Source organism: Aptenodytes forsteri, unplaced genomic scaffold (assembly GCF_000699145.1).
Source record: "Aptenodytes forsteri isolate BGI_AS27 unplaced genomic scaffold, ASM69914v1 Scaffold63, whole genome shotgun sequence".
NCBI classification, from domain to species: domain Eukaryota; kingdom Metazoa; phylum Chordata; class Aves; order Sphenisciformes; family Spheniscidae; genus Aptenodytes; species Aptenodytes forsteri.
In genome coordinates, this window is record NW_008794709.1 from 1,377,353 (window position 1) to 1,390,285 (window position 12,933).

The 12,933-nt window shown below is 43.0% G+C and overlaps 1 protein-coding gene across 1 annotated transcript; it reads right to left on the reverse strand.

The window, feature by feature from the left end:
• Nucleotides 1–874: 874 nt before the first annotated feature.
• On the reverse strand, nt 875–2,858 carry GFOD1 (glucose-fructose oxidoreductase domain containing 1). The gene has a single exon (XM_009273697.2). The coding sequence runs from the start codon at nt 2,841–2,843 to the stop codon at nt 1,980–1,982; it is 864 nt and encodes a 287-aa protein (XP_009271972.1). The 5' UTR covers nt 2,844–2,858; the 3' UTR covers nt 875–1,979.
• Between the last annotated feature and the right edge of the window lie 10,075 nt (nt 2,859–12,933).

Below are 12,933 nucleotides of genomic sequence, written 5' to 3' on the forward strand. Positions count from 1 at the left end.
TCAAAAATTAAACATACATTAATAATTTTGGGGTGGGAGTCAAGTTTCCTAACTTTAGCCACCTAAAAATTTAGAAGCTGAGATTTTCTGCAAAGGAGGACAGGCATTTCCAATGGGCACCTCCTTCTATGTTAATCTTAGGATGAACTGAGTCGGCCTTTGGAGAGCTCTCTCCGTATTGACAACTGTGTCCCTGCACAGCTGACCAGGACAAGACACCCGACTTTCAGCTGGCTAAAGTCAGATGAGATGAACCACACTATTGATGCCCTCCTGTTCAAAAACATGAAGCTCTAAAACCGGGCATAGGACAGGCAGGAGCATACAGCAATCAGACGGAGTCATTTGTAGGAGAAGCCTCTACAGAAGCCCTTAGTGCTCCTAAAAATAGCAAAACTGTGTTTTTTAAAAAATTCAAACTATTCTGACAGTTCTCTTTCTAACCTAAAATGGAAACACTAGTCTGATGGCCTTGAGAAAGAGGGTCATATTTTCTCTTTTAATTTACTGCTCATCCAAATGTTCTCTTCTTTCCCCTAGTCAAAATTAACAAAAAACCCTGAAAAGGTTTTTCTCAAGTTTAATATAATTTAGTGCTATATGCTTGTGTTCTACTTTTTTCCTATCTGAGGACCTAGCGCTGTAAACACATGAGCACTGGAGCAGCTTTATGCAGAAAAGCAGTATCCCTGTTCACTGGGATAATTCATGTGCCTTTCACTATATTCTTTTAAGAATATATTCTCGAAATATTATTTCAAGACTGCAATCTAAAATATTAAAAAGAAGAACAGGACAAACATATCAAAAGAGTTTGTCCCCCCCTGCACTGATGACAGAGAACAATTACTACAGTACCAGTAGCTGGCCACTTTAAGGAGGTGAAGAGGTGGGGGTCTTACATAATTTTTTACCCTGGAAATGGATGGGAAATTTTCTCATCCCTTTTGTTTTTCACTCACACTCACCGCTCAGCGGAGGTGAAAGCTTCTGGGTTGAGCTATATGAAATTAATTGTTGGTGAGCATCTCTCAAGTGTGAGTTCACAAAGGTTTAAAAGAACACCACCCACGTGTACGATGCATGATGAATTCACTCAAAAGTCAGCCCTGGACATAGGAAATTGTGCGTAAACCTTCATAAGACTAGCCTGCGTTCAGCTGTATAATAAAACCCACTATCACTACTGTGTCATGCCACTTGTCATCCATGAAGATTTTGCACAACCCATTTTAATCAGCAAATCTGTGCAGTTAACACCGAAGCTTACCGGGAGCTCACAGAAGACCCTCCCTTCCCCAATACCAGGGCACATGCACTGTGGGTGAGGACTGCTTTGTTTTAAAAGCCACACATTTTCCTAATTAATTGTGCTTTAAATAAAACAAAACAAAAAACAACTAGCTAAACCAACACAGAGAAGCTCCTAACAAGCTATATGAAAAGTGAGCTGCCGAGATTTTCCATATCACGCGACACTTTCACACCAAGTCCTATTATTCTGTGTGTTGGTTAGAGGTGTAGTACTACAGCACGGTGGTATCAGCTGTCATGGTAGGAACCATTCATGTCAGACACTACAGAAAATTTAATGACATGACAGTACCTTCACAGCCCTCTGGTAGGTAAGGAAAATCTAAAAGGATCTTCCCAACCTTTCACAGTAAACACAATTGGATAATCTAAAGCACCTGCAAGCAGGAGATGAGTCCATGATATATCTTTTCAATCAGCCAGCTAATACTGTTATTAGAACAGTTAAGTTATGTCAGCTCTTAAGTCTCCTGTCTGTTTTGGGCATTTCTAAGGACCTTATCACTTTGGCTTTTAGCCACCAACAGATTTACTTGATCCAAACACTCTATTTCCTTCTCCCATATCCTCAGCTGTTTCTAAGATGCTCAAGCCCTTCACGGGCTGAATTACCATTTTGTTCAAGAGCTGTCTGGTTCCTATTCTTTCTTAGGAGCTGAGAGGAGCTAGCAGTACAGAGACATCCTGCTCTTCCGCATGGCTTCGCTGATTAAGTATGCCGGGCTCAGTTCTGGCTCCTCAGTCATGATTGAAATGTTCTGCCACTCCCCCAACTGGTTTGACTTTTTAATGGTGTCCACCACACACAGGGCATACAGACAGTCGTCAAAAGTGGCAGCCATTGTGAGGGGCCTCCCGTCCCAGGTCCTCCTGTCGTCCTGGTCCTCAAATGCCTGCCGGACAGCTTGAACCATCTTAATGGTGCCTCGGAGGTAGGGCGATGGGATGTCGCTGAAGGCCTTCTCTGGAAGTAAGGAGTTGCTGACCGGCGTAGAGTCCTTTAGCAGGAGCTCCCGCTGAGGAGAGCTATTGCTCTGTCCGTAGAGATCAGTGCCTATTACAATCAGCCGTCCTGCTGAACCCACCACAATAATGTCTTGTTTGAACTCCCCTGGGACATTGAAGTTCAGCGTCACCGTGCAGCACACGCCGCCTTCCAGGACCATCTGAAACGTACAGAAGTCGTCACTGGTGATCTGCCGTATCCCCTTGATGTGGTCCGTCTGCTTCACGAAGGTCTTGAGCAACCCATGCACTTTCACGGCCTTCTGGCTGGTGAGGAAGGTCAGGAGGTCGATGATGTAGGTGCCAACTGAGTGCAAACCCCCACCTCCCATCAGGTCATCACAGCTCCAGTTGTACTTCTTGCCTAGCAGGCTTCCGCTGTGAACCTGCACCTCACACACCAGCAACTGCCCTACGTAACCCTCTTGGATCAGCTGCTTCATCTTCACGAAAGCTGGCAGGAAGCGCAAAACGTTCCCCATGATGCTCATGAGCTTTGGGTAATAATGAGCCGCGGTCATCATCCTAAAGGCATCCAGGGGAGTCGCCGTTCGGTCACAGATGACATTTTTTCCAATGCCTGAAAAACAGTTTAAAAAGAAAAATCATCAACAAAAATGTATCGATTGAGTAAGCTCAAAGTCTCGAGGCTATTTTTAAAGACTATGCCAAGGAGAAAGATCCTTGAAAGAAGAAAACATTTCAATACAGTGTTAAAGGCAGAAAGATCCCCTCTGGCATGTTTCCAAAATGCATGTAACAGTTTCTCAAGCACCACAGTGAAAATGCATCCCCTTTTATTTTCAAAACGCACTCGTGCCTAAAAATAGCAAGAAGGTGAGGGCCTGGACAGATAAGAAAGTAAGCTAAGGTAAGTTGGACTGCTACCCCACATTTGCCACCTTCTGGGGGCAGGTACAAAAACAACCACCCCAACTCAGCTGTCTCACCGATGTCTCTTCTGTGATAACCTGCCTGTGTGTGGGCTTCCGAGAGCTGAATCTGAGCTTCAGATTCAAATCCCTGACGTGTACGAGTAACACTACCTCATGTCCACAGTAACTTAATGTATGTACACTGAAAAGTCTGGGCTTGTCTTCTCAATGGTCTTGTTCCTTCATCCTTCCTGTTCAGACTGTTTAAGAGGCTCTGACTGGAGACAGGGAGAAGTACTGGGCTTGTTGCTTGATTTAAAATGTAGGAATTGCTTCTCACTCATAAAATGCCACGCTATTCTGACAATGGCACTCATTTTTTTGAAGCAGCTCTGCCGAAATGTCAACAGCGCATCCACAGTGCCAAGGGCGAGCCACAATTGCTCTAAAACAGGTCAAACGTAGCTGTGACAATCTGTTTCCTCACAGAATTGTCCATATGGGCACACTGTTTACTGAAGCTTGCATGACGGTCCTGTTTCATCTGGCCATCAAGGTGTGCAGCTGAATGCAGTGCAGGCTGAGATGCCCAAATAATGGTTTTATTACTGATTTCTCCTCGTCAAATACTTTCATTCTGTACCCATCCACACATATAGTGACAGAGTCTCCAGTTTCCTTTATAGTTGCATACAAAGATTTTTTTTATGCTTAATGAGCAATATTAGGTGAGCTATACAACACCTTATAGCACTAAATATGATCTTTGCCTTGAGAGCCTGGGGCTATAGCTAGGCCTGGCACTTAAAAGAGCTGAATTTAGATCCTGTCTGCTGGAGTCCAGATGAATAAACCTGGTTGCTCACTAAATCTCTGTGTTTTGATTCCTCTTCCCTTCAGATAGGTGAGAAATCCCTTTTAGTTTAAAGGGCTGGTATGAGGATAAAATTTTACACGTTTGGGGGCTGTTTGGATGAAGTCATATAAATACAGACAGATGGCAGGCATCTGCCTGAGCCCACTTACATGAATATTTAACAGCCTGACTGGAAGAAGGGGGTCACAGTCCAAACATTCAATAACCAGCTTATCCACACTGCCTATTCCCAGTCTTTGTCTGCTGCTATTTGAGTAACTGAAACTGGAGGAAGGGCTGCCACCACTGAAGGGGCAGTCACATCCAGTAACAGCCAAGAAGGGAAAGATCTTCCTTCAACTTGCTCCCATTTACCTTCTACTTAATTGGATAAGTAGAGACTTATCCTCTACTCATTTTCCTCTTATATTAGGCAGGAATCCTCTATTCAGTGGCCACAGTCTTCCTTTCTCACTTTCCTCTCTCATCTTTACAGCCTGCTACTGGTGACTGAGTTGACATTTTCAATCTTACAGCACTTCTTTTCCTGCTCCTGAATAATTTTTTTCTGCATCTGTTTGATATTGGAGAAAGCATTCATCCACCTACCCTATATTCCTCTAACTGGTAGCTCCGGCTACGCCATTTGATACAGATCATTAATAGAACAGTCCTTGAGTTACACAGACTCTTTGCAGAGAGGTTTTAGTCTGGCAAATTAGTTATCAAAATAAGGGAAATCTTTGTCAGACAAAACTTGCCTACAGTCAAATCTTCCTGAAATAGTAATTTTCCCCCAAAAAAACCCATACATACTACGTCATCATCTGACCTGTTCATCACTGATCCACAAGCATCACTTTCTGCTCCAGTTCAGCTTGCATCGTTCTGCCTCACAGATGCCTGTCACATATTATCTGGGGTCTGTGCAGGCACTAATCTCTCAAGATACGCGGCTTTACACATGTGCTTGTGAGGAAAAGGGTCTGCTTTCATTAGGAATTGAAGCCTGGGGACAATCTTTTTCTGTGTGTTCACTGCCGTGCACAGTGGGGGTCAGTCCCTTCACTGTGTGGGGCAGGGAACACTCAGACTGTCACAATCCGAGTACCAAATGATGATTATAAATACGAAAGAGAAGCCTATGCGTTTTTACATCCCTTATATTCAAGAAGAATTGCCATTAGAATCAGTGTAATTCAGGTACACGTGTAGAGAAAAGGGAAGAGCCCTATATATTTGTATGGAGATGGGGAAGAAGTGGAGTCTTATATTTACTCCTTCTACCATTTCAACCTTTTTGGAAAGGTTGAAACCTTTTAATTACGGCAAATCCAAAATGTAAATGTTTCGAGAGCCTTCCCGTCTCTGTGCATATGCTGATAATACATGCTGTGCTCTCATCCCTGTCAGGGATTTAAACAGATTTTTGTTTGGTGCCCAGAAAGCTTTTATACTCTATTAAAGCTCGTGCAGATTCTTTCAGCGTGACACTGCTCAGCACTTGAGTCTGTGCACACTACAGATCTTTGTCTTCTCTGTAGCTGCAAATCTGCAAGCAGCCACATTAGCTTTCTTGAAGCAGGGAGAGAACATGAAAGGTTTGCTTAATTTAATTTAGAGAAATCCTCTGGTGTGTTTATGCAACTAGAATAAGAAATAGGCGGATCAAAACACCATCGTTTTCGGCTCTCCTCCCTCTGCTCTCTTCTCAAAAGGAGAAGGAAAAAAGGCACCTTCCCTTTGAGCCATTCTCTAAAGCGGCAACAGGCAGAGCAGAGGGCAGTGTGCAAGGAAAAACCTCCCTTCCCAATACTGACAGTCTCGTGCAAAGGCATGCTCTGACTGCAGGTGCTGCAGGGGGATTCTCTGGGAACTGACCCCTTCTCCTGGCCTGGGGTTAGGGTCTAATCCTGTCAACTTTCGGACAAGACTCTCTAAGAAAAGATCAACTGTTACCGCTTGTCATTCTATCAGTGTGTTTTGCCATTTCACACATCTTTGAAAATCACACCACAGCAAAGAGCAAGAAGGTATTAATTACATAAAAGCAAGGAAGTGCCGTCAGCTTGTTTCAGCAAGAAAGTGCAATATATTTGTCTGTGGTGATAAGCAACAGAGTCGAATATATCTCATTGTATGAAAGGACACACACCCCTTCCACATGCATCATGAAATCTAGTCTACGATGCTACAGTTCTCAATCAGGCAACTTCTGAGTATTGATTTCTTGATTTCTTAGGTAAAAAGAAGAAGAAAAATAATTTCAGTACACGTCATTCTTTTTGAAGGCTCTGCACAGCCTTCACCCCAGTCTCTCTGCTTGGCTGCGCTTCAAAATGAGGGACAGAGCGGTGCCAGACAGGTGGTAAGTGACATGACGTGGGATTTCTCTGATGTGGCACAGAATAGGGGAGGGCTCGCTCCCGGCCAGCCCAAGTCCAAAGCTGAAGTTGGGCAACGCATCTCCTAGCAAAGCTCCCGGGAGTGCAGGTTGACTCTCTGAAGTCCACCCACAGCTGCTGTGCAGGGCTTCAGCCTCAGACCTGTTCCAGGACCCACTGCTCCAGGCACAGACGGCCAGAAACACAAAGCACCTGCATTAACGGGCACCATGTCGTGGTGCCAGTGAGCCACCTGGGCCCACAGGTGTGGGGCCACAAGGTGGCAACCACATTAGACCCAACAGGTCTGCTTCCCTGAACCCCTCTATCTTCTCCCTCCAGCAGGAAAACAGGAAAAAACAAATAATGGTGGAGCTGGAAGATGTCCATCCATGAGATAGACCCGATCCCTAGGCCAATGACGTAGGTATAATTTGCTCTAGCAGTCTTTAAAAATGTGGAAGGACATGAGTTTGAGCAAAATGACACAAGAGAATTTGACTTCTAGGTTTGGTTGCTAAAGACTGAAAGATGGCAACATCTGACAACTGCTTGGTTCCTCTTTAAAATGAAATTAAGTTTCCAGAGCAGGTCCACATCACAAAACCACTACTAACACTAGTGTCTTCTTGCTTCTCAATGTCTCACAAGGAAAGTTAAGGGCTGAATGGTCCATCTTGACTATTCTTTATCTCCCAGCGTGTATATATCCCCCAAGCCAAACCTCAACAACTTAGATACCAATCTGCATTTATTTTAAGAAGATTATTAAAGAACACTGATCTCTGAAGAAGTACATGTCTAACCAACTCTCTAGAAGCAGCTGAGAAAATAGAAAATAATTGTCTATGCTATCATTGGTGCTACCATTCGAGTGAAGATTTCTCTAGCGCCTTATACTGGAAAGTCAAATTGTAACCATGACCTAATAACTTGTCACCCACCTCACAGTAATTATTTTTGTCAGGAAATCATGTAATTCATTTGCAAACCTCAGCCTTCATTTTAGAAAGAGGAAGCCCTTGCGATGTGGAGATAATTTTGAAAGCCAAACAGCCCAGAAGTGAGTGGTGAGTAGATACAGTCCAGGTTAGTAGCATTTCTTTTTTTTTTCCATGTAAATGCGGGGGGAAAGTAACGAACTACTAGAGTAAGAATTTAACTCCTGATTTTGAAATGCCTGGTGTTTGCAGCTCTTCATTTTACAGAAGAGTCTAGCTCCTTGGCTACCAGCAGCCCAGGTTACTTTGTCCCTGTAACGTCCCTGTGCTGCACAGCCTAAAACAGGGACAGAACTCCTGGGCCCACAGCACAGGGAGGGTACAGCAGCTGTGACTGGCACAGGCTTCATCAATTCTGAAACCTGCAATGTCAGCTTTTTTCCCATCTGCTCTGATTGTTTCAAATAAGGACAGAAACATTTTCACAGAAAAAAAAATAAAAAAAGAGTGTCCGTCATTGAACCGGAACAAGACTAGTCCTCTATCTATTTGGCTCAGGACATAAGACCCCAATACAACATTTGCTCCTCTTCCTATTCACAAGAAAATCAAAAAGGGCTCTATTTGGAGTCTGGGCATATAATCAAAACCTTCACTGGCACCAGAAAGATTCATTAGTTAGCAGTCGCTACCTATTGCTCTTGGTCAGGAAGGGGGTGAGAAAAAGGGGAAAATAAGGTTTTGGTGGACTAAGCTAAATCAGTCAGCAGAAAAATACATTTCTAAAGCTATAGAGGAACTGTCAATGTTCAAGGAACAGTCTGAGAGTTTCAGCAAATACAGGAGTGGTGGAAGAGCATGCTTACCAGATTACTTCAAATGGACGATTTTAAACATTTATATCAGATTATAGCACCTTCTTCAAACTCATTTTTATTTTTTAAAGAAGAAGCTAATACAAAATTACATTCCAAATGGTGACAATCCACATTATCATTAATACAGTTACAATAAATAAATATGGGCAAATTTTTCTTCTCAGATTTTGACCATTGCAACTGTTGTTGCCTTTGGATCCTATGCAGAATCAGGGGGCAAATCATTTTTGGCACTCAGTTCTGTTCACAGCTTGTAAGACATGTTGCAATGATATGTGCTATATTATTAGTACACATATTATTAGTTGTAATCAGATCATGGTTTCCACCCTAATGCAGTTTGACATGGTTTGCAAATACAAAATAGTATCATCTAACACATGAATGAGGAGTATCTCATTCACATTTTTCCAGCATTGTAACACTGAAAAATTAAGCTGAGATATTTAGCTACTTATTTATAAATAAGATATAAAGCTACTTTTATAAATGTGCCCAAGTCAACAAACAAAAAGTAGCAAGTTGAGTTAAAAGGCTGTACTTTGCTGCAAATCAGTCATTTTGGCCACACTGATGAAGGATCTTTCTTTAGGAATATATAAAAAAACCCACAGTCAAAACAAATGGCTTAAATCAAAAGTCACTACCTCCCATTTAAATAGTTGATTTACAGCAATTTGCTCTTCTGCACGTACATACACACATTATCAACTCCGTGGATTTGCGCAGAAACCATCTCAGAAACTACGTAAGGCACCGGGAGCCAGCATGGGGCTCCCTACAGCTAAATTGATGTTTGATAGAACCTCAGTATCAGTAGAACTGTGTTTTGCACATTCCCATACGAGGCAGAGATCTGTTTGCGATACTAATCGTGTTAGCAGACAGTACTACTGCAACCCCACTGGATGTTCAGAAAATGTCTTCCCATTTCTGTGAATTCCATTGTATACCTATATGCAAAAAACTTACAGAATCATTTTTTCCCTCAGTAATGACTTCAGAAATCGTCACAGGTCTTTGAACCATTTCCTTCTATCCCTTTCTTTCAAATTTGCAAAAGATACAACATTTGGAGGCTGTAATTTAGCCAGGACCTCAAAAAATCTTCTCCGTTATCTACACTGATTCATGACAATACTTGAAGACTCTAAACAAAAACAGGGGTTGGTAAAAAAATCTTCCCCTTCCAAATTCATCACTCCCTAAGAAACCCAGAAGAAAATATAAGTGACCTGAGCTGTAACTGCACTGAACTGTTGACTCCAGGGGAGACCCACAGAGCTAAAAGCAGATGACACTATTTTTGCTGTTTCAGAACTGTCTTCGTGATAGCCTCACAGTCATGGTCCCTTTTTTATGAAGCTGGAACAAACCAGCTCAGTACTATTCCATATTTCTAGCACATACATACTAAGGAGAGACACACAGCACTGAGAATGCCTCTCGGAAATTGTATGCAAATACAGAATTCGAAGGCAGAAGCAGCTCATAGAGCCACTGTTCATTTATTTTAAGTTTTGATAGCTGGGGTGGCTCTTCAGTCTCTGAGAGATACAGCAATCGTATAGTCAGTTTAGCCTGCTACATGCATGATAAGCCATAAATCTTCGGCACCACAAATCATGATTTTCAGATCTGCTCTTCAATCAGCGCAGTATTACTTGGTGAGCAGTACCCCCTCTTAATTACAACTCTGCAGACGGCTCCTTCCCCGCTCAGCTGCAGATGATGACTATAGGGATACTTTGGCCCCTGGCTTTTAGCAGCAGGCAATGCCCCGGCCCCCAGGCACTGTTTCCAAACAGTCGTCTCAACAGAACGCGCTTCTTTCCTTTGGCTGTCTCGCCACAACACTGCTGTAAGGCCTAGAGGGATATCATGCTCATTAACATGAAGCTCATCTGGGTGTAGGAGCAGGGACTGGCAACCTGGGCGTCGGGAGGACCCAGGCGAAGCCCATAGTCCTGCTCCCCCCGGCCCAGGGCTCCCAGGGGAACACAAGGCGGCCATGGGGGGTTTCTGGAGTCACTCCAGATGAGCAAGCAGCAGCAGGGTGTGCAGCAGAGGAAAGTGGGAAAGTGGCTGAGGGAACGGGAAGGAAGAACGCTACAAGGCAGAAAGGAGGACGCTGCTGGAAGGGGCTGCTGCAAGCAGCCCGGAGGAGCTCCTGCCACTCCAGGAGCTGCACAGCACACCCTAACGGTACCAGCAACATCCCCAGTCCTTGGAGGCCCTTCCTAAAAGGCTCTCCTTCAGTCCAATATTCGTGTGAGCCCTGCTAGCATCTTTTCTGCAGAAAAAAATAACAATGGAGGAGAAAGAAATAGATTTCAGAGAAAATGAGCGCCCTTCTGTACCCAGAGACTGGATAACAGGAAGGAATGATTACATTAAAATGGTGATATGTGTGTGAGTTAAGCTATTGCGCAATATGTACATCAGGATAGAGAAATGTAATACTGGGACAGGTTATTCTATGGGGCTAATATTCTTTTCTGATGTATTAGATGTGGAGATGCGTGAATCACATACAGAATAATGATGAAAAGCTCTATTTCTAGCAGGAGGAGTTGAAAACGTGATAGAAGGCTGCTCTGCTCTGGGAAATGAGGAGCAATTCTGGGGCCATCTCATAAAAACAATCACTCAGGTGATTCAAAAACCTTTTCACATAAGAGAAAGATTTTTTATTAGTATATAGGTGTCTCTGCTATTATTAGATGATTCTGCTGTCAATATTGCGATACAGTAATAATTATAGTAACAATAAGAACAATGGTTGTATTTATCATATTCAGTGCACAATCTGTCACTCAGTTCCTTGAATGGCATGAGAAACGCATTTATTTCAATCAATACATCTGCCAGGGGAAAACTGATGGCAAGACAATGTTTCTTTGAGGAAACGTTATTTAACAAAACTTTTGACAAGGAGATAAATCTGAATGATGAATACCTAACAAGATTGGCATTAGTCACAGCTCTAACATTGGCCAAGGCAATCTTTGTTAATCACAGATATGTATAGCTGTTGCAAAAAATCAAGTTACTATAGCATAATGAGTCATAGCTCACGAACTGATTCATATTAACAGGCCATGTGTGTATTCCTAGTCTGCTGTTAAGTGTGAAGGAAAATAACAGTGACTGAAGGAACATATTTTCCTTCGCAACTGAAACAGACGGCGAATGCACACAGGGAGTAATACACCGCCCTGCTGACAAGCAATAGCTCATTTGGCCACAGCAAATCAATGGCTTATACAGATTTTACAAACCTCCATCTCTTCCTCTGCATCAAAATATTATCAAGTAAAAGAACACGGGCACTGTTACATTTTGTAGTCAACTGGGATGAGATGTACTTCACAAATATTAGATGAAAAATTCTATACAGTAAACACGCACATGCCCAAACTGTACACACCACCACCAAAGTGAGGGTCTCAGTTCACGCACCTACCTCTGGCCCTGGTGCATCACACTGTGATTCCAGTTTTTAGGCTGGTTTATCCTCACTGATGTAACCTCTTTTCCACACAACTGCTTTGAAAACAAAAACCTAAACATTCAGCTCCACAAAAAAAAAGCTGTTTGTGACTGCCTCTGCCTTGGCTGCCCTGTAACCATAGGCTAAACCAAAGTTCACTCAAGTGACTACCTGCCCGATGAAAAGAAACCCTGCAAAGACACCCTGCTGCTAGTGACATATGAGCAGCATCTCCACTGACAGTTTAGGTGTCACCCAGCTAACGAGACAAACGCAGCTCACGCGAAGTGTGAGAACTGCAAGCAGTCTCAATGAGAAGAAGGTTAATACGAGCTGTGAGCTTACAGAAATTATTTCAGCTGGGTTAGCGGTCTGTAAAACCATTCCAGGAAACTGAAAGACAGGGAACTGGTTTGTCTTGAAATAAAAAGAGACGCTCGGTTCTTTGTAGATAGCTGCTGAGGTGTGGTGCTTAGGCTGGGAAAATACCCCTGCTGACTCCAAGAGATTATAATGATGCCTGCAGGTAAGTAAGTGCCATCTAAGCAGAACCAGGATGGTTCATCAGGATGAGACAAGACTGCAATGATGATATCAATTTTCATTATGTATTAATATTGCCGCTAACTTTTATTTGCACAGAGGTAGTCATTAGAGTTACGGACTGGGGCAATGTCTGTGCATATGTTGCTGTAGCAGCATTCAAGGCACTTTGAAATAGATGCAGTCCTTCTGTGCTCGACGTTGGACTCAGGGTTGCTTCATAAAGCTTTAGGTAGTCCTGCGAGGAGCAGGGAGTTGGACTCGATGATCTGTATGGGTCCCTTCCAACTTGAGATATTCTGTGATTCTATGATATACAACCTCTTCTGCAAAGACCATATGTGTCCATATGATTTTGACAATGTGCTGACTTGAAGGTAACTTTTCTCAAAAGTTCATATGAATTTTTCATTCCTTATTCTGTTAGCTTGGCTAGCTGTGGCCTTTGATTTGGGAGTATAAAGCATCTGCATCATTGAATCCATAGGCAATGTACTTGAGAGCAAGGAAAGTAACTACGTCTTGTGTTATAATGTACGCCAGCACGCTTTGCATGGCAAAGCAAAATTCTCCAGCCCTTTCCTATCATGGTCTAGAGTTTGATGCTTGGTTTACAGCCTACCTGGCATGTCATTCTGATCAGT

Bases quoted from the DNA above. Each gene is read 5' to 3' on its own strand.
- GFOD1 (XM_009273697.2), bottom strand. From the start codon at position 2,843: ATGATGACCGCGGCTCATTATTACCCAAAGCTCATGAGCATCATGGGG.